We start from the raw sequence: 22,418 nt of genomic DNA, 5'->3' as shown, positions 1-22,418 counted from the left end.
TCGCAACTCAATACCGAGGGCCAAGATCAACCAGTGGCCTTCATATCCAGAAGACTCCTCCCTCGGGAACGGCGATGGAGCACCATTGAGAGAGAAGCCTTCGCGGTGATCTGGGCCCTGAAGAAGTTGAGACCATATCTCTTCGGAACTCACTTCCTTATTCAGACCGACCACCGCCTCCTTCGCTGGCTCATGCAGATGAGAGGCGAAAACCCCAAAGCTCTCCCCTCTTTCAGCTGGGTGGGACGCATGTTGGACCTGTCAGCCCTAGGGTGGTCTCCCCTTCTATTTTTGATCGTGCCTCATTTTGTCCACCCTCATTTTTATGTTGGACTAGGTCTCCGAGCCCCTTTTCATTGCCAACCAGTGTTAAGGTGCAGGTGCTCCCTTCTCCCAAGATGGCTGCCACAGACCCCTGCTACTGCAGAGTGGTCTTTCATAGTAGCACCCTAGCTGCCAGGAGCTGGCTGGGACCCCACAACAATGTTGCGACACCAGCCCGCCTTTTTGTCCCATAGGTAGAATGGGGAAGCTCCTGGAATGTGCTGGAACCTTCTAGAAGGGAGGTGTGGTTTTACTTTTGCCGCCTTGGCTAGAGATCACCTGACCTAGGGCTACTTAAGTGAGGGAGGGAACTTTTTGGAGTGAGTTGGCCAGTGGGGTGAAGCAGAGCTGGAAGAATCCACGCAGGAGTGTAGGCGGTAGGGCCTAGCCAGGGACTTATGCCTCTGGGAGTGACAGGATTTAGGTGCTGCCTCTCAAGTGAGTGAGGGACCCTGTGAAACCCACTGATCTTGCCCAGCAGTAGGAGGACCCAGAGAACCTCTGCCCAGCCTGACTAGGAAGGACCTAGTCGTCATCTCCATCCCTACCCCCCTGTAACAGAACCCCCTTAAGGGCGCCAGATACATCTGCGCCAACAAGACTTCATCTAACATCTGAGAACAGAAACTGAATGCTGAGACTGCGTGTCCAGACTGAACTCTAAACTTATATGCCAAGTGCTGAGACTGCGTGTCCAGACTGAACTCTAAACTTATATGCCAAGCGCTGAGACTGCGTGTCCAGACTGACCCCTGAAACCTGATGCAAAGCCGATTGGAGAACCACCGGGGATCGACCAGGTATTAGCGCTGTGACCCCCGCGCTCCCTGACCTGGCCTGAGACCCCCGGCAGCGTGCTCCGCTGAGCGCGGAACTCCCTCCTTAACTTGAGCCCCCCCCCTGTGACGTGGAAGCCAGCGCGCTCACCGCAGCGGCCCGGAGGCCGGAAGAAGTGCCCTGCTGTGTCGCGAGGCCCGCGGAGAAGCCGGGGCCTCGTCGCTGCCGTCGCAGCTGCGAGAGAGGTGCGCGAGGTCGAGGACGAGTTCTACCATCATCGCTGGAGCGGACGCCTTCCGACGTCGAGATCGAGGTAAGCCCGGAGGCTGGGATTGACCCCGGTGCGCCCCCTACTGGTTGGGAGCCACACCGCACCCTTAGCCCGGGTCCCCTCTCCGTGGGAGTCCCCCGGATCACCCCGACAGAGGGACCCCGCCGAGGGATCCTTTCCTGGTGCCCCCCTTGACTGTACTGAAGCGTGGTGCCCTACGAACTGCACCGGAGCCCGAGAGACTCGCTCTGCAAGTCCCGTGCGCTCCCTGCTAACAGCCCGGGGTGAAGCATTGACTGTCCTTGAGTACGAGTAGCGCTCTGGTATCCCCGCTCCGTATAGAAGTGCTAAATGTCACTGCTCATGAGTAGCGCTATGTTATTTATGCTCCGTAGTGAAGTGCTAAATATCATTGCTTACGAATAGCGCTCTGTTACTCATGCTCCGTGTTGAAGTGATAAATGCCACTGCTTACGAGTAGCGCTATGTTATTTATGCTCCGTAGTGAAGTGCTAAATGTCATTGCTTACGCATAGCGCTCTGTTATTCCTGTTCCATATTGAAGTGCTACGTGCCATTGATTACGAGTAGCGCTCTGTTATTCATGTTCCATATTGAAGTGCTACGTGCCATTGATTACGAGTAGCGCTCTGTTATGTATGTTCCGTTCTGAAGTGTCAATGTCATTGATTACGAGTAGCTCTCTGTGCTAGATGCCCCGTTCTGAGGTCTGTCCTGGGTCCCTGCACGCCCCCAAGGGTGGGCTAGGACCTGCAGCGAACCTGCTAGTACATGGCGCGCTGGGGAAAGTGAGGCGCGCGCGTACTTCGCATTGAATGGCCATTGTCTCTCAGGTAGTGTTAAGATCTTTCATGAATTGCATTTATGGTATGACCAACATTCCTAGCTCCTGATTGACATGTACACCGCCAGGAATTATATTACCAACTTATGAAATGTACTGCTACCTCATGAACTGCATCTAACGTGATCTACTTGGATAAACTTGAGTATTTACATAACTTCTACAGTGTGGCGTCCCTTATTGTGTGTGGTCCTCGTTTCATGAGAGGTGCGTGTTGTATGGTTGCTTTACACACAGACCTTTGGTGGCCCGACCGCTCGTGTCACGTTACCGCCACATAGGGCCTGGAGACCCCAGGTCCTACAAGCCTGCACAAGAAATAGAGGGAGTATCCAAGGTTTCCTGCAATACAATCAAATCATATTTAGCCATAGAATTGTGCCAGACAGGGTTGATGATCTTGTCCTTAAGACCCCCAGTGTGTTCCAGTTAACTATGAACACCTATGCCTGTGTATTAGGAATCATTTGCTGAAACCCATCCGGCATACTCAGGTCAGTCATCGGTGGTTCCATAGGCATTGCTCAGCCACTAATCGCCATCTTAGGATTGCACTATTAGCTACACCCAGAGATCCCATCAAGGTCCACGCGGTTAGGATGTTCTACCAAAGTTTCCTGAAGTCTAGAAAGGAGGCCATGAACAAAAGGGATTGGGAATGACTAGAAACATCAGCATTAAGAAACAATATTAAAGTATTCTGGGACACGGTGTATCAGGTTCGACAACTTTTAAAGGATGTAATCTTCCGGAAGAGTGAAGACGCATTATTTTATCTTAGGCTTTTAGGTAGTCCTGACATTTGCTATAGAGTTTGTTTCTTTCTCAAAGCAGCAGTAAGATGCAGTAAATCGATGAAGGGCTGGGCTTAATCATAGATTATAAGCAAGTGATAGGTGCAATATTTTTTACATATTATGATTGATGATTTATTTATTATTATTGAATCCTGCTGCACCCTTTAGTCGCTTTGCTGTAAGTATTTTAAGCTATCTCCCCTGGTACTTTTAGTAGATACATTTGTAAGAATTTTTAGGTTTGCAATTTTAGTATTTTGGATGCCAACTTTCTGGGATTTGGAGTGGTGTTTTTTATGTATGTTTTATATATTCACCATGTTACGGTGACTGTTTTTACGCTGTTGTTGATGATTGTGTACTGTAATTTGATGGTTTATCTTTTAAAACCGAATAAAGCTGATGATGATAATACTAGTTAAACATAAAAAAGAATGCAAACATTTTGCAAAATGGGTGGAAAGAAAGTGTAAAATATTTCATGAGCTTTTGGCCATTGTATAATACTAGCAGAATATTCAGTATTTATTATTGTGAGGCAAAACCCAACTTAACAAAAACGTCGACTAAAATATTGACACAGAATATATATATATATATATATATGCCATTCCCTTTCAACAAACTTTGTTTCGGTCATAAAAAGCCATAAAAAGTAAAAATTCATATACAAGTATAGCATTGTTAAAACAAATCTTGAGAATTCATTGATGGCAAATTACAAAGTATAGCCAAAGGAGCATTTTAGTTTGTCCAATATCTTTGCACCAGTTAAAAACAAGAATGATTAAAACCAGATAAAAAAATATTAAAATTTAAAAGCTAAAAGCGACAAGAATGCAGGGGACATTTTTTACAGTTTCTGAGTTGTGTTAAAAAAAGCCCTACGCCTGTGCCACATAGAATTAAGGAATCGGAACACGGCAAAGACTATGGGGGGGTGTATATCAGATCTTAGAATTCTATGCACCTCCAAACACTGTGTACAGCCAATGTTTCTACATAATGGTATGAGCCAACGCCGTCTGGCAGATTTATAGCCAGGGCAGAAGAAAAGAACATGAAGGTCGGTCTCATCAGGGCTGTTAAAGGCGGGACACCCAACAGAGGTATCTTTTGACCATTTATTCGTAAAAGCATTAACCGGGAGGGTCCCTGTTCTAAACTGGATATACAGCTTCCTTGCCAAGGAGTGCTGTATATCATCCAGAAAAGACTCAAAAAGATACTCGGCTTTTATATTAAAAAATTCAGCCGTTAAGTTCCCGAGTTTGGTGTCTGCCTGCAGATCGACTAGTTTGAGTGTTCTATAAGCTCTAACAAGTTGTAGTCGAGATATTGTTGGGGACACTTCCTCGGGATTACTCCACAGGTTGGGCATACCTATTCTGGCACATGTTTCTTTGATGTACTTGAACCATGGCAATTTTCCCACCTGTGGTAGTCCCAGGACCCCCTTGAGTTCAGTTTGATAGGATGCTAGTTCAAGGGTCGCCCATAGTCTGCGCCAGAAGCTCACTGGTCTTAGTCCAATCTCTTCTGCAATGGATTTGATTCCTAGATCCAGGCGCAGGGGGATGAGGGGAGTGCTAGGCGGTAAGCCCAAAAGCTTTCTCATAAATTGGTTTTCTATTTTGGCCAATCCGCCAGAGGGGTGGTGACCCCATAGTTCTGCCCCGTACATTGCAGCACTCCATACTTGCACTTTATAAATTTCGGCAACCGGGCCAGGCAGTTTGTATAGGGAGTTCCTAAATGTTTTGTGATTCCCCCCCACTAACTGCGCTAGCCTCAAGCCTGCCTTGTCTAGTTGTGGGCCCCATTCGAACGTTTCGGAAAACGTAACACCAAGGTAATCAAAGACAGTCACCCTCTCTAAGAGGGTGCAATTTAGGGAGGGGTTTGGGCGAGATGTTTTGGCTGGGTTGAAGACCATGAATTTGGTCTTTGCTGTGTTTATCTCCAGCCTCGATTTTTGCAAAATAGAGAGAAACTGTCTAGGATCCTTTGAATGCCCATGGGAGACTTGGACAACAGCAATGTGTCATCCGCGAACATCATTGCTGGCACCCTGCCTTGCACCCGCTTCGGGGCATAATTGTCCGCTACTTCATTTAGTTGGGCAACCAGAGCGTTAATAAAAAGACAAAACAGGGTGGGGGCCAGCACACACCCCTGTCTCACTCCTCTGTTAACTGAGAAGCGGGGGTCAGTTCTCCGGATTTCCCATACCTGAGTAGAGCAAAGTTGCCTGTATGCAATCGCATGATCATTGTCAACAGGTAGGGCGGAATACCCAGTTGCTCAAGAACATCCCACAATTTTACTCCAGGGACCAGATTAAAGGCCGATTTGAGGTCAACGAATATCAAATAGAGGCTGCCACCCTCCATTGACACAGTCTTCCAGTATAAACGTTGGAGCCTGAAGAGCTGGTCAAATGTGGAGGTGTTCTTCCTAAACCCAGCCTGATACGCACTCAGAACTTCACACTCTTCCATCCAAGAGTGGAGACGCTCAAGGAGGATGCTGGCAAACAACTTCTGAGTGACATCTATCAGGCTGATTGGCCTGTAGTTAGAGGGCAAGAGGGGTGAGCCTTTCTTGAACACTGGGAAGATTTCGGCCCCTAGCCACATATCCGGGATCTTCATGCCTAGCAAGATAGCGTTAAATATTGCCCAGAGATAGGGTCCCCAGATGTTAGGTTCCTCCCTGAATAAGTCCCCAGGGATCTTGTCTAAACCGGGGGCCTTTCCTAGGGGGAGCTTCCTAATTGCGTTTGAGACTTCTTTTAAAGTAATCCATTGGGGGTCTTCATTAGGATTCCCTAGGATTGCTATAACCTTTGCATCTTTGGGCTCCATGGGTTCCTCAGTTGAATAGAGAGCTTGGAAGTGCCATTTCCATGCAGCTGCAGCGATGTTTGGCTCTATCGCTGAGTTCTCAACACTGCCGTCTGCGCTCACTAAAGACCAGAACTTCTTCATGTCCCTCTTATAAAGTGCTGCCTTAATGTCTTCCCACCTTTGAAGCTCCCAGTTCTTCTTGGCCAGCTTGATGCAATCTCTATACTGGGCCCTGCTTGATTTGATTAAGAATCTATCCTTGAGCTTAATAGCATCTAAAATGGCGCCCTTTGCCTTGCGGCAAGAATTGTTAAACCAGGTTTGCTTGACACCCTTGTTGGGCGTAGAATGTGTCATAGGGTTAAAGATGTTAGTCAGACTTGTTGTCAGTTCTTCATGCTGTGCCTCTAGTCTACTGATGGTAAGTGGAGTGTTAAGTGTTGCAGCATCCAACTCCATTTCCATTAAGGGCGAGATGATTACAGAATATAATACGGCCTCCTTATCTGGTGACTGCTTAAATTTTCCCCACCTGATTTTCCTTCTATTGTTAGCGAGTATTAGGTTGGTAAATGCGGGGATGCCAAAACACGTGGAATTGTAAATTTCTGGTGGCTCAAGCTCCAAAGTCAGGGCGTTATTATCACTGTCAATTCTTGGCATGACAGCGAAGTCGACCACCCACCGCCACATGCTTTTCTCCACTAAAATATAATCCAGCAGGGAGGGTTGTCCTGTTCTGTTAAAGGTTAGCTTCCCTGGCTGATCAGAGTTGGTACGGCCATTACAGCCCCTCAAGTAGTGGGTTAGGGTTGCTGCATTTATCTGGAGTACCAGAGGAGTCCAGGCCTTTACTGGTGGAACTTGAGGGTCGGGGATTAGCCAGAGACTGTCCTCTTCGCTAGAGGGGGCATCCGTGGGGGCAGCCAGGGGCTCGAATTGGCAGTTAAAGTCCCCCCCAATAATCAATCTAGCATTTGGGTGTACTGTGTCGATGAAGGTGTTAAGTAGGTCTATGGTCGGGGATTCCTGGGTGATGTTTACAGGAGGGGAATAGATGTTGATGAGAGCAAGTTTTAGGCTGGAGGGGAAAATGAGTACAATACACTGCAAATCGTTGGATGCGGTACTCAGCTGAAACGCAGTACAATCCAGGTGGGTAGCGACCCAGGTGCATAAGCCCCCCGAGGATCTGCCTCTTCCCCCAGAGGTAGCCAGCACGTTGAAGGTTGCGAAGCCTCCCCTCTCTATATCCTCTCTTGCCCATGTCTCCTGAAACATACACACATCGTAGGTGCCCACAAACTGTCCCCAATCTGGGGTGTGGAGTTAATTTTTTATTCTAGCGATATTCCAGGATAAAATCCTTAACTGGTGGCCAGCGGAAGGATTGTCGCCATGGGCGTCATGACAGTTGGTATTGGGGCTTCGGATGACAACTGGCCCAGCCATAGGGATTACTTTAACTTCCTCCGTTGTAGGGGCTGGGCTGGGGATTACATGATCCATAGGAGTTAAAGATGATTTATTATACATGACTGGTCCTATCCCATAATGATCAAAGGCTCCCATGGGAGGTGAGGCTTGTTGAACCCCTGATTCGTCTTCTTTGCTACTGAGGGTGTACTGTGTCAGTAGCCCAATAGTATTCACCCCTGCTGCCCTCTTGGGCCCCCCGTCCCAATGTTGGGGTTGAGGCCCCCTTGCAACCCAAGTCAATCCACCTCCTTGAGGGGCCCATATCGATTTGCCTTTGGAATGTTAAAAAGAGGTCTAAGGGGTTGGCCAGAGTATGAGCTCGGTGCGCAGTGCCTGGGTGCTAACAAACGGGCCTGCAATATTTTGTATGGTCAGGGGGTTGCTAAAGTTGATGACTATACAATCTCCTTGGGTTGTTTTGGGATTTTTGCCCACCCATCCCACTCTTCGTACCATTAAAATTCCGCCAGCCCTGTCATGGAGAACTGCTTGTGCCTAGTTAACCAAAAAAGACACTTGTTCCTAACCTCTAGCTGCAATTCTTTATGCCCATTGTTGATCTCAGGGACCCCTGTTAGTATGATGACATAAGGGAGTGAGGCAGGAGGTAGGTTTATAGTCGGTGTCGTCAAGAGCACTGGTCCTGTATCCTCGGCCTTTGCTGGATATAGCCTTTCCCTGCCTTCCCTCTGCTCTAAATGGATAGGTCCTCTTCTATGTGTGACCTCCCTAGGAGGGGCAGGGCCGGAGGTTGCCCTTGGATCATGGGAAGGATAAATGCCAGGTGTTTCAGGTGTGTCGAGAAGTTAGCAGCCGCCATGGCACTAAGAGCCTCTGCCCTTTCGTCACTTGGTTGGGCAGCGGAGATTGAAGCCATCGTGGGCCCCTTTTTACCAGTGGAAGATTGGACTATGCTATCTGTCTTTGGGCTACAGTCTTTCCTGAGACAATGGTGGTGCTACCAAGGGGATTGCCCTTGCTACTCGACCCAGTCAGTTTACCTGCGTCAAAGTGCTTGAATATGAGAGCAAGCTCTTCCTTTACAATAGCTCTGATCTGGTTCTCCAGCGCCACTATCAAGTACCTCACCCACAGAGGACAATCAGAAGCTGTTGGGAGGTTGGCGGGGGGCTCGGTCGTTCTTGCACTGCTAGCTATTTCAGCTACGCTGATTATTAAAGCTGAGTTTTTCCTTCTCTTAGTTTCTGCCCCATTTCCAGTCTTGCGTTTAGTAGTCTTAAGAGAGGAGGTGATGGTGCCACCTTTACGAGTTGTTGGCTTCACTGGGAGTTGTTGAAGTGATGGTGAGGATGACTCTAGTGTTCTAGACAGGGATTCTGTTGGTCTCAGTGGGGAATCAGGGGTGTTTGGTTGGGGGCTGAGTGATTCAGGCCATGGTCTAAATAAGTCTGGAGTTAGAGACAGGCGCCTCTCCGTCAGTTCTATTTCAGTTGAGACCACCCCAATAGCCCTCTGAAGCATCCTGTTATTGAGGTTTGGGGCATAGGGGCCGGAATGGGGGCCTGAAGCCCTTTTTTTTTTGCAGCGCATGTGCACCTACCCATGTTCGATAAAAAGAAAAAAAGAAAAGTCGCCCCTGGAACAAGCCTATAAGGCGTTGGGCCACCTAAGGCACAGAACCAAGATTATGATTTAAGACGGGAGATCTTTTCTACATGAGCTATATGCCAGAACAAAGACACTAAAATTGCAAGCGAAAAATAATAAGGGATCAAAATGTACAGGTGGCCTAGATCCGCCACCAGGTCCAACTAGAGGATACGAGGAACGGACCAACGCAACTGCGAGATATATTTAGTGTGCCGGGTAAAAACAACTGGATTAAGAGTCCCAAAGCAGTCTTACCAGAGTCTCTGGAGCGGAGATTCAAAAGTCAAGGGGGTTGGCCCTGGCCTGCCTCTTCCTGCCACTGACGGGCGAAGGACGGGCCCGCCCTTGGCCCGGACGCGGCCCGGGCATGGCACACGCCGCGGGGAGCAAACCAGCGCTTTGAGCGTGATGGTAGCTCCTCCCCCTCGTTAGCGGTAGAGGGAGAAGGAGTCTGCGGCACCCTGGGACTTGTGGTCCCCCAGGGTGTGGTGCAGGTTGACGGGAATGCGGGCAGTGGCAGGCAGTACTCCCTGGGACTTCAGTCCCACCAGGGTGTTGCTGGAAATGCCCCCGATCACGGTCCCAGCATACAAAACACAGTGGCAGCGTCCCACGCCACTGGGAGCGAAGCAGCACTTTGAGCGCAATGGTAGCTCCTCCTCCTCGTTAGCGGTGGCTGGAGGAGACCGTTGCACCCTGGGACTTGTGGTCCCCCAGGGTGTGGTGCAGGTTGATGGGAATGCGGGCAGCGGCAGGCAGTACTCCCTGGGACTTGTCCCACCAGGGTGTTGCTGGAAATGCCCCTGATCACACATACACATAACCCAGTGGTGGCTGCCACTGGGTAGTTCTAGTTAGGACCACGTTTCCATAGGATAGCATTTTTTATTTTGCTAATAACTTTGGCATAGTTTGATGAATCTTCAAGAAACTTTCCCCAAAAATGTTCTTTCACCTCAACTCCTTCCTGGAAAGTTTCAGGTTGATACGTCATATAGAGGCAGAGAAAAAGGGGGGCCCAAAATGCGTTTTCCCCTATAAATTCAGAAATGTAGCCATAGATACAACCCTAGCGGCTGAACGGGATTACACAACATTTGGCTGAAAGCTAGAGCTTAGTCCAGAAATGTGCTTTTTAAAATTTGGTGTGAATCCATTCAAAGGTTTTTGAGAATTTAAGACTCAAAACTGTATATTTCATGTCATGGAGGATCTGCACACTCAAACATTTGTTGTGATTGACTGGCCAGAACCTGATGGAAAAGTTGCTGCTGCCATTTAAGGGTTTAGGAGTTTGGTCCCTGAGTACTAAAAAATAAAACAAAACAGTTGAGTATAAATCTGACCTAAAGATTGGCGAGAACAAGATGGAAATGCTGTTTAGGATGTTTTGCTCCCTGTTTAAAGCCAAAAACATATAAATTGCTTCATTAATGTCATCAGGCATTTAAGATTTTTCAAACTGGAGAGTACCTTTTTCGCGTCATTTTGCCAGCAACTAATTTTCCCATTTGATAGAGATAACTACTTTTTTTATGAACCCTGGGCCAGTGACCACCAAACATCACAAGTATAACCTTCAGTGGCTTTTATATTAAAATGCAGCATATTGTGAATCGTTATCAAACATTTCCAAAATCAGAGACCAAAATGCTTTTTGATGTTCTTTTAAACTGTGATATAACTTCATCAGAATTAGACAAAAACACATATGTATTTATGTAAAATGATTATGGGTTGATTATTATTACATATTAGTGAAAACCTCAGATACTAAACATTAGATACAATTGCTTGAATCTGCAGCATTACATAGCAGACAAGTTTACTTGTATATGTCCTACCATTCAAGATATTCTGGTTCAATTATAGTAATGATGAGAGTTTCTGAAAAATTATCAGGGGACGATTATATTTCTGATACAATGACTTACTTTTATAAAGGCTTTTCTGAAGAATTGATCTCTCTTCTGCTCTGTTCATTGTTTATTATATTCTCCTCCTCAGGCTGGAAACCTCGCATTATGAAGAAGGACATGCCTCCTGACATGCATGTAGGTCTGCTGCACTCTGGTAAGTGTTTTCGTATCTAGACGAGGGATTTCTACACATTGGCCAAGTATTGTACAACTGTATTCATACACTCTCACCTGCAGTCTGGGATCCTGTTTCATATTTCCTACTTCATTTCTATATTCTAGGAATTTCATAATGTTGCTATACTCTTGAATTTCTAACACCTAAAGGGTTTACTTCATCAAATGGGTTACTTCATCAAGATGCATGCTCAGAGCCATGCGGTGGGGGGGTTGACATTCACCAGTTATCTATAATAACTATAACTCATGCCCTAAAGTAACTTGTAAAAAGGCCAAGAGGCCAAGAGACCTCCCTTGCCATTTGCCTGTCCCTGAACAGTGCCATTTATTGGCACTAGCCACAAGCACAAGCGAGGCTGGGACGCCCCGTCGCTGGCGCAGCCATGAGCTCTACAAATCTGATAACATATTATAACATAGTGCTAGAGAGCAGCAGATACCATTCTGGTTTGATGCTGTTTGGTCACTTGATGTATCAGAAGCAACCCAGAGAAGGGCTACCAGGCCATTTTAAATATGGCCAGGCTCTGGTATGTCTACCAGAGAATAGCCAAGTGGTCGAGCAACCCTAAGGCAACCAAAGAAATTGGTATAAGTGAAGCAAAGTGAAGAATGTAATAGGTGGGATCCAACGCTTGGGAGACAGCATGAAATTCCATTGCACCCTACAAGAGACCGGTAGGTGACAGACACATTTGAATAAGAATTATATATCGTATATGGAGATTTTCAGTAGTAGCCCCAGCTGATTCAAGAATAAGCAGTCTAATAGAAAGGGAGCATGAGGTAACAATGTTATATGTCTCAAAATCTGTATAAAAAGGAAAATTCAACAAATTTTAGAGTTTTCTTTGGATTATTAGTATAATCCTCAGTTCTCTCTTTTGAACGTTTTGTCATCTTTCTAGAGATTAGTAGGTATTATTGCTGTTTATGCTATTTAAGAGGCAATTGTGAAACTGTGATATATTGTACATAAGTATTATCCTTTTCCAAAGTCAGTATTCAAAAATGAGATATGTGCAATAGAATGTTTCTAAATGCCGCTGAGTGGTATGCATTTATACTATTTTTCTTCTATTGATTTGTTGCCAATAATCTTTTGTACTGGAATTTCTTATAATCCACATAAGCTCTATGCCTTATACTACTGCATTAATATCATTTGATGTATGGTATATTTACATCATTGAATCTTTAATGTAGTAATACCGTTCTAGCTCTAATTCCTTTATAACATTAAATCATTAATAGACTAATATCATTAGATCGCTAATACCTTTTTGGCATCATTGCTATATTATATCAATACCATTAAACCTCTAATCCTGTTATACCGCTTCATTTCATGTCTGTATATCATTTACTCTTTAATATCTCTCTCTTTATACCATTTAATGTATATGTGTACCACAACATGTTTAACATCTTTAAACCATTCAGTCTTTAATACTTTATACAATTTAATCTTCAGCATATTTGTACCATTTAGTGTCTTTCACTATACCACATAATATCCAATACGTTTATACCTTGCAATTGCTAATGTCTTCAGAGCATTCAGGCAATAATGTATTCAGTCAATTAAATCCCAAGTGCCTTAAAACTGTGCAATCTTTAGTATATGTATATCATTCACATAATCTTTTAATATGTGTATACTAATTGGTTTCTAATATCTTTATACCATTACATTTTTGTTATATTTGTACCATTTTATATCAGTTTTTATACCACATAAATTTGAATATCTTCGCACCATTCATTTTGTAACAATATATTCTTTAAAATATATATTACATTCAATTCAATCTCTCATGTCTTTACCTAATGATGCCTTTTCCCATTAACCGCTAATTTAGGTATTCTATAATTACCTTCTATTTTCTTTGCAGCTAACATGCAACAAGGGCTTGGCTTGGAAGCTATTGTCGGTATTGTTTTTGCAGCCTTTGTGATTGGTGCTCTTCTGATGGCAGGACTCTGGTTTATATACTCCCAAACAGGTATGCAATGTTGGCAGCAGGTATGCAGCAGTAATGACAAAGCACATCAAGACTGGGCATTCATGTTGGGCTGTACCAGGGGAGAGACAGACTGGCGACTCAATCTTCAAGGATGAATGAATGGTTTAATTTCTAAAGCAAGAACAGCTGCCCTAGGGTCGTCCCAGCGCTAGCCATATAAACAGAGTAAATTGCCCAATGCACAGTAAATTTACGTCATAGCAAATAACCAGGTTTTGAGCATTTTTTGTGACGGAGACTCCTGGTTGGTGGAGAGAATGGCAAGAGGGTGCTTGTTCCAAACTTCTTATGTTAGGAAGAAGAACAATCTATCACGCTTTCTTTGGAATTTGAAAGTTGGAATTTTTTTAATAACAATACTTTGCTAGACCTAAGAAGTCTACTTGGAAAGTAGGGATGGAACCTATCTCAAAGTTATTTTGGACCCATGCCATAGTATGCTCTATGAGCCAACACTGCATTTTGTGTTCCTTGCTGTCGGCTCAGCAGCACTTTAGGGAGGCCTGAATACAGGCTTTTGTCATAATAAAGTCAGAACGTGATTAAAACATGAACCGCGGTCTTGTTCTGGGAGACAGCCCCAACATTTTTTTCAGTATCTCAAGATAGAAAAACATTTGCCTGTTACCTCAATCACTTGGGGACAATAGGAAAGTTCATCGTCGGAAATAAATCCAAGGTTTGTGGCTACAGATGCTGGTGGTTGAGGGGATGTCAGATCTTCTGGCCACCAGTCACTGATGGAGAAACTGGAAAGATTTTTCTCTTGGAGCAAAGAGAAGGATCTGCATCATGTCTGAGTTGCATTTAAGTAAGGTAATAAGCATCCACTCAATGACCTCAGATAAACACATTTTAAAAGAGATTACAGGATTGTTGGTAGAGTGATCCATCGAGGAGATCAGCTGTGCATCATCAGCATATGATACTACTTTAAATCCAAATTATTCAATTAATGTTGCTAAAGGAATCATTTATACATTGAATTAGGTAAGGCTCAGTGACGACCCCTGGGGAACGCCATATTTAAGCTTTTTGTTTCCTGAAGAGATCCAGAGTGACTGCTTGATGTTGGTCCAAGAAAAAGGACTGCAGCCATCTAGGTGCTAGGCTGCAAATGCCCAGCTCTGACAGGTGTTGGCAAAGTTATGAAACAGTATCAAAGGTGGCTGACTGGTCAAAAAGAATGAGGACGGCCATCTTACCCTTATCCAAGGCAAATTTGAAATGATAATGATGTGTTAGCACTGAGGGGGAATCGCGCAAGGCTTCTTCGTCAAGGTAATAACAATCTTTCCACTTACACTAAAGGAGTGTGCTACATTTGAGGCTGAGGACAGTGGGGGGATTAGTAAATATGTGGCTAGGCTACCTTCTTCATTGAGACACCATAACATACACACATAACTAATTTTTAAAGGTCAGTTTCATTACAAAACCCTTCCCCTGTCATCAAGAATGCAGGACAAATTAACAAATCTTCTTAAAATTGTCTAGTTTCAGAGAGATTTGACATGCTAAAATGCTTCAAGCAAGATTTGTAATGATTGGTGCAGCTACAGCTGTAACTATACTGAATAATTAGAATGGCTCTAACCAGGAATGCAGAGTTTACTAAGACTCAGGAAATGCAAGGGTGAAATCCAAAGTTTGACTCCATAGAAAGACTTTAGCAAGTTTTGGTGCCAGATGTATCAATGAGGTGCACCATGGAAAACCTGTAACCTGCAGCAGTTAATGTAGACTCTTTTCCCTTCCTGTACAGTGTGTTGCTCCCTTGGAAAATAAAGTATTTCCAGTGGTTGATCCTGGAAAATCTGAAATATGGCATTACTTGCTTTGCGTATGTTCTTATGACTATGATAGATCTGAGGTGTGTAGTAGCTTAACGTGTTCTGTGTTTATTGTGGCATTTTCAGCATGTAACCCTTAAAATGACTATAAATAATATAAATATTTGTCTAACCAAGTAAAGGAATTTGTAAGAATAAAAAATTTAAGGTGAATCACCAGCAGTGGACTAGGTACACTATTAGAATTAATCTGCTTTGTTTTTAATTTAGAGGGTTAGCTACCATGTTCTCCATAGTCAGTTTAATATCATAAATCATCTTCAGCAGATTTTCTCTAATATTAGAAATAACTTACTTAATATTGTAATTAGGGTACATCTAGGTTACTCATTTATTTTCTTACCGGCATCATACAAGGAGTGAAATGTGTATGTAACTAGGGGGAAAGCTGCATAATGATGAGGAAGTGTTTTCGTAGTTGATAAACCTTTTTCGAATGAGAATTGAGTGATTGGGCAGACATTATTGCCACCTAAAAACTTGAGCCAAAGAGAGAGATAGCGACCTAATGGCGCTCGACTGAAGTCCTAGTTGAGCCGACACCAGGAGAAGTGGAACGAAGCAGGGCAATAGAAAACATGGTGGAAAAACGGGGGAAGTCACCGCCCATTAACCAAAGAGGATCCACAGAGCTGCCTCAGTGGCCTCTACAATAACAGTTCAAATATGGCCACCATACAAATGCAGTAGCCCTCTCAGATATAAAAAAGATTCTTCAAATGTTAGGAGAACGAGTGTCAGCCACTGAGGATGACGTAGTGTGTATGAACCAGAATCTGGAAAAGACTTAAGACGTGCAGGCTAAGATAGAAGACGATATGTGGACAGGCCCTATCGGACAAGTCACAAGGTGACTTTAGGTTTCGGAACGTGAGGTTGAACGCTATTGCCCAAAATTATTTTGCTTAATCCTAGAAGAAGGCCCAGATACTGATAATCTAATTGTTAGGGCATAGAACAGGAGCTCCAAGCATCTCCCCGAGAGCTCATCTCAAAGACATTATTGCACATCTGGCATCCTCCTTAACCAAGAGCAAAATAACAAGAGACCCAAGAAAGACGGAGGGAATTACTTTTTTTTAAACCAGATTATAGACCACTAACAGTACATCTCACCAGGATACTCTAAATGCCACCAACTGGCACTGATAATAGTGGAACTATCAGAAAGGCGAATTTGCTACCAATAGACTTTTCCATTTGCTTTGTGATTTCAGTTTGACTCTAGATTCTATGCAATCCGCACAGTGAAAGAGGCACAGGAAGTTTTGAGACTGGCGAAAGAGGCCCCGTCAATGCAGGCAGAGGGGAAAATCAACAACAAGTAAAGCCTAAAGACAAATAGAAAAATTGACTCCCCTTAAGAAAATTGATACTGAAATTACACTGAAAGGTACTGAGAGAACAGCAATGGAAGAAAAGCAGGAACACAGAGAACTAGTGTCATCTTGATATAACAGGACATAGATTGGTTTATAACTATTACCCGATATAACTTCACAAAGTCCATGATAGATTTATCACGAAATGAGTAGTCGGAGCAATTGCATGAAGTAAAGGGGGAGCTGGCCGGGGAGGACGATTGGCAAGTGGGCTGCAACATGCCTGCATAAAGTGTTATTGGATTTTCAACACCTGTTTTTTTTGGGGGGGGGGTAGGGGGGCGGGGTAGGGGGGCTGGATGGCCATGGGGAGAGGGAGGTGGGGACAGTTCCAAAGTTAGGGAGTTGACTGGAACCAATAAGTGCAAACACAAATAGATACAGCTTCCATGAGTTTAGACACTGGCTACCTAAGTAGAACCCACAAACCCCTTATCATGAGTTGACAGAACAGTTCCTGCACGCCCAAATTATGAGAATAGTGTCTTGGAATTCAAAGGGGTAAAACTTGACCATTAGCCAATACAAAATGTGAAGGGAGGCAAGGGAAACTTTCCCGATGGTATATTTCTCCAAGAAACATACCTCCGTTCTTCTTATGTACACCCTATACAATTTTCCACAGCTACTAGTAAGAAAAGAGCTCGTGTCATGATTGGTTTACATAAGGACTTCCTACTGGATAAGATCACAGTATTGAAGGACATGAAAGAGAGTTGCTTTATATATTAGACCCACGTCGTTCTGAAGGGAGCTTTAGGATCCCTAGTATATATGCCCCCAAATGGGGCACAAGAAACCTTCCTACCTCAAATGCTGGTAAAAATTTGAGACATGGAGCCCACACAAATTGCTTTAGGTCAGAGATTTTAATATATGCACACAGATTGACAGATACCATCAGGAACACTACTTCCAAGGTGCAATGACATAGCCATTATTACAGGGATTCAGAGACGTTGGGTGAGTAGATATTTGGACAGACAGGAATCCCACAACACAAAAGTACACCCATTTTTCACACATGCACAAATCACTAGTGTAGGGGACACATAAATGGTGGGAAAGGACATGTAGCATCTCGCATGGTTGATGCCAATATCAGATCACTCTGTCTTAATTTAGAAGGGAGATTGGCCGGACGGCACAAACAAAAGGGGGTACTGGAGATTCGACAAATCCCTCCTCTGGGATAGGGTGGCTGCCCAATCACTCATAGAATCAATTTGAAATTACGTTCAAGAATATTATAATAGGGGTATTTCTACAAGCATTCTATGGTATGCCTTTAAAACTGGTGTTAGGGGCAAGTGTATTGCTGAAAGAGCAATACAATAACAAGGGGTATAAACTCCTCTACGAAACACTAACAACTGAGCTTAAGGTGGTGAAAAACCCTTAAACTGACAGGGACAATTAAATCTTTGCATACCGTACCTAAAGCAAGAGGGAGCCTGAGCCTGTTGGTCACAGAGAGCTCGGAAATAACTTTACTGTGTCTACCTCAAACATTTTATGAAAAAACCAACAGGTCAGATTCTCTTTTAGCACGAAAAGTTGGTTGTGAATGAAAATTGGGAGGATTCTCGCTATGAGAGGAAATGCGGGTGAACCTATTAGTGGGGAAAGGGAAAACACAGGTATTCCAACAGTACTACTCAGCATTATACTCAGCAGACCCTGTAAGCATAAATAGCATAGATAATGTAATTGGCACAGCAGAGACGCCATTTCTGGCAAGTACAAATAGACTTGCTCCGGAAGAATTATTAACCTCAGAGGAGATCTTGAAAACTTAAACCCCTAGGATCTGATGACCTGATAAACGCATTCTTTAAGCACTTCTGGTTGGAATTCATCCCCAAGATTAGTGCCTGAATGTAACTCCTTCCTGTAATCAGGCACAGTTATATTACAATTATACATAAGGAGGGCAAATCTCTGTTTCTATACAAAGCGTACTATCCCATAGCTGTTCTCAACTCGGACACCAAATTGATGCACCATATGCCATTCTTAATCCACCCTGAACAATCTAGTTTTGTCCCCAACTGACAATCCACGGACAACATACATAGAGTGCTACACCTCACAGAGATGATGTTGTATGGGAGAATCCTGCTTACAACAGTGCCACTTGATGCTGAGAAAGCATTTGACAGGGTAGGCTGGCTTTTCCTATTTAGGGTACTTAAGGAGACCGTGCTATGAACCAAAAAGGCAGATGCGGACTGTGCCAATTACAAGAGACCATCTGCTACAATACTGGCTGATGGTGAGAGATCCAACTGTAATTATCTTTCAAAATCTGTTCATTCTCCTCAGTCTCTTTCTTCTCTATTAGGTTCACCTCCTGAGTAATTTCAATAATTAATAACATCCAATCTCTACTGAAACAATTATCAATTAGGGTCCAAGTATGTTTAAATTTCTCATTATCAACAAACAACCCTGGCTGATCCTTAATCTGAAGACCAACTGGAATCACACCAGTTTTGCAATATTGAATAAAAAAATGGTATGTAATTTGGTCCCTTTCAATTTCTTGATTTCGTGCTAATACTTTGACAGAAAAGAAGATGCTTGAGGTGAGCAAATTCAAAGTGTCGCTGGTGTTGTAGGGTGTTCTATACAGGAGCTGCTCTCCACCTAAACTTAGGAAGTACCCAGAGATCTCTGCTTCTTTTTTGCACACACACATATCTATATCTATATACATATTCTCCCCACTTCCTAGCCGGCGGAGAGAGTTTCACGGACTCCAATATAATGTGGCAGATTCAGGTCTTTATTTTCATAGCCATATCACACGTTTCGGACAACAAGGTGTCTATATGTATATATATATCCAAAAGCAACTGTGGTCCACAGGAGGCGCGCTCAGCTGCTGGTGCGGTGTTGAGGGGTCAGACCACACCCCCCAAAAACATGTAATAGACCAAAGGAGGTAGCACCGCACACCCAGAGATGAGATTTCAAGGAAACTTTATTATTTCTATTACTCTCTCAAAAGCAGTCCTTTTTATCACCACTACGCGTTTCAACTTATCGTCTTCATCAGGTGGTGCTTGATTGACTGTTTGAATTCTGCCGTGCCTTCAGTTCAGTACTAGGCATTATGGGATATGTAGTTCCACGATTAAAACATAATCGGAATTCATCTTTGAGTAGGTTCATTTATTTGTTAAGTGCATGTTTCCATATGTAAATCTTCAATACTTCTGGCATTTGTTTGTGCAAATTATATCCTTGTACATCTCTGCGCCTGTCCTCCATTTTTTTAAATTCAGGCCGCATCAGTGTAGGAATTCATGTAGGACACTTCCTCACCTGTATGAAAGTAGATGAGGCAGTCCCAACTTCGGAGACACGCATGGCGGGTTTCATAGTCTTTTATTTTCGCCGTCTTTGAAAGCTAAGTGCATTCCGCAGGAGAGTAGTATATTCCCGTTTGCTCAGTGAATAACACCGGGCACCGCCACCTTTCCGATCAAATCCAAAAGCAACTGTGGTCCACAGGAGGCACGCTCAGCTGCTGGTGCGGTGTTGAGGGGTCAGACCACACCCCCCGAAAACATGTAATAGACCAAAGGAGGTAGCACCGCACACCCAGAGATGAGATTTCAAGGAAACTTTATTATTTCTATTACTCTGTCAAAAGCAGTCCTTCTTTTATCACCACTACGCGTTTCAACTTATCGTCTTCATCAGGTGGTGCTTGATTGACTGTTTGAATTCTGCCGTGCCTTCAGTTCAGTACTAGGCATTATGGGATATGTAGTTCCTCGATTAAAACATAATCGGAATTCATCTTTGAGTAAGTTCATTTATTTGTTAAGTGCATGTTTCCATATGTAAATCTTCAATACTTCCGGCATTTGTTTGAAATCTCAAATGGCATTACTGATGATATCATCCAGTGACTATGAGTGTTTTAAAAAAGGTTACGAGTGTTAAATATATATATCAATGTGTATTGGTGAATCAGTGGGTGCATGAATGCCTGTATGGATGATTCAGTGGGTGCATGACTGACTGTTTAAGTGAGTGATTATTAGGCGTGTCAGTGAATGTACAGGTGAGTGACTGGTTGGGTGAATGTTTGTATCAGTCTGTCAGTTGGTGTCTAAGTGGCTGTATAGGTGTGTGAATAGGTACGTGAGTGGCTGTATGGGTGAACGATTGGTTGTCTGAGTACCTGTATGGGTGTCTGAGTGTCTGTGTGGGTGGGTGAAGGGGTGTGTGACTGCCTGTACGGAGAGTGAGTGGGTGAGCAAGTGGCTATATGGGTTACTGAGTGTGTGTGTGTGTGAGGGACTGTATGGGTGAGTGAGTCTCTGTGTGGGTGAATGGATGTGTCAGTGGTATATGGGTGAGTAACTGGGTATGTGAAAGGTGGTACAGGTGAGTAATGGGGTATTTGAGTGTATGGTTGAGTGAGTGAATGTGAGAGTGGCTGCATGGGTGGGTATCTGCTTGTGTCAGTGACTGTACAGGTGAGTGAGTACATGTTCCTGTCAGCATGAGTAAGTGGGTGTGTGGGTTACTGTATGGGTGAGTAAGTGGCTCTATGATTGACTGTATGGGTGAGTTAGTAGGTGTGTGAGGAGTTCTATGGGTGACCGTCTCAGTGTGTGTAAGTGGCTGCATGGGTGTATAAGCGGATATGTCAGTGGCTGTATTAGTGAGTGAGTGGGTGTATGAGTGGTTGTATGGGTGAGTGAGTGGATGTGTGTGTAGACCTCTGAATCAGTGAATGGGTGTGTAAGTACTGATATGGGTCTGTAGATGAGTTTGTGTATGGTTGCGTTAGTGATTTTGTGGATGACATCAGTGATGCCATTAGTAATTTCATTTGAGATGTCATCAGTGAATTCACTTACCATGTCATGAGTGATGTAATATGTGAGGTCATAAGCAGTGAGTTGCGGGGGCGCAAGGTATAGTTAGCTCAGCTAACTATAACTGCTGAATTTCACTGGTTTTGTATGAGTAAAGCCTGAGCCTAACTATAACGCCCCTGGAACCTTTGGTTTTGTTCAGTGAATTTCTATGGTTTTTTAAGCAGTAATGGTGTTGAAAGGGGACTCCAGAGGGTCCTTTGGGACCAACAATCCCCCCTGTTACCTCCACTAAGGCCCACACAGCGGGATTGGAGAGGTCTTCGGAGGCCACGGCCCCTTTCTTCCCCATTTTGCAAACACACCTCCTGGTGCACTGCTGGCTGGGGGAAGAAGTACTCTTGGCTCCAAAGGGTCCTTGAGGCCAATTACCCCTCCTGTTACCTCCAGTAAGTCCCACACAGCGGGATTGTTGAAAGGTCTTTGGAGGCCACGCTCCTTTTTCTACAACTCTGCAAACACGCCTCCTGGTGCACTACTGGTTGGGGGATGAAGTCCACATGAGGGAAGAGAAGGGCGGATATGCATTAGGAGGGTGTTGGATGCTTAGGTTACTTTTTGACAATAAAGATATTAAAACATTTGTGCACTGTAAGAAAGAATTCAAATGAAAGAAAACTGACTGCATGAAGTACTGGCAGATGAGGCACTGGGCACTCTACGCAGTTAAGAGAGTGGCCGTCATTGGACAGCCTACAGACTGGGGAAAGCTTTTTCCTAGATATTCCTCTCCAAAACGGCTTATCTCTCAAATATATTTGATACTAGTAGCTAGAAACTCTGAGGGGCAGTGGTCTTACATAAGGAGGTGGTAAAATATCCTGAAGCACTTGGTCCAAATAAAACAATCGATTTGGGAAAAAGGGGGTGGTGATGGACAGAGTTTCTGAATGATGCAGAATACTCTTACCAAGTCAAGAGATCATGGTTTTAATCCATCACCATTTTTTAGCTCACTGCACCATCCCAGCTCAGAACCTGGCTACATGCAAATTAGTCTCTACCTGTCCCAGTGCATGATGGGAACAGGGCAAACCAAACTACCAAGCCAATTCTTATACTGGGAAGGAAACAAGCTTCCGGGGACCGGTTTCTGGCATCACAGCCTTCGTCGGCCCAGCTTGCCTGAATCCTGATGGTGCAATGAGCAAGGGACTCACGTCTGAGCATACCCTCCCACACT

General features: G+C 44.2%; 1 protein-coding gene across 1 annotated transcript in view; it reads left to right on the top strand.

Moving 5' to 3' along the window:
* The window catches only part of LOC146856222 (transforming growth factor beta receptor type 3-like), a 129,932-nt gene that overhangs the window by 88,343 nt on the left and 19,171 nt on the right, over nucleotides 1–22,418 (top strand). Inside the window, exons 9-10 of the mRNA XM_085654283.1 lie at nucleotides 10,981–11,046; nucleotides 12,968–13,078. Of these exons, the coding sequence (XP_085510409.1) occupies nucleotides 10,981–11,046; nucleotides 12,968–13,078 (177 nt within the window). The remainder of the gene's footprint in view (nucleotides 1–10,980; nucleotides 11,047–12,967; nucleotides 13,079–22,418) is intronic.

Source organism: Triturus cristatus, chromosome 4_1, assembly GCF_964204655.1.
Source record: "Triturus cristatus chromosome 4_1, aTriCri1.1, whole genome shotgun sequence".
Lineage (NCBI taxonomy): Eukaryota > Metazoa > Chordata > Amphibia > Caudata > Salamandridae > Triturus > Triturus cristatus.
Note: the sequence above shows the minus strand (reverse complement) of the source record. Positions and strands in the feature narration are given on the sequence as shown.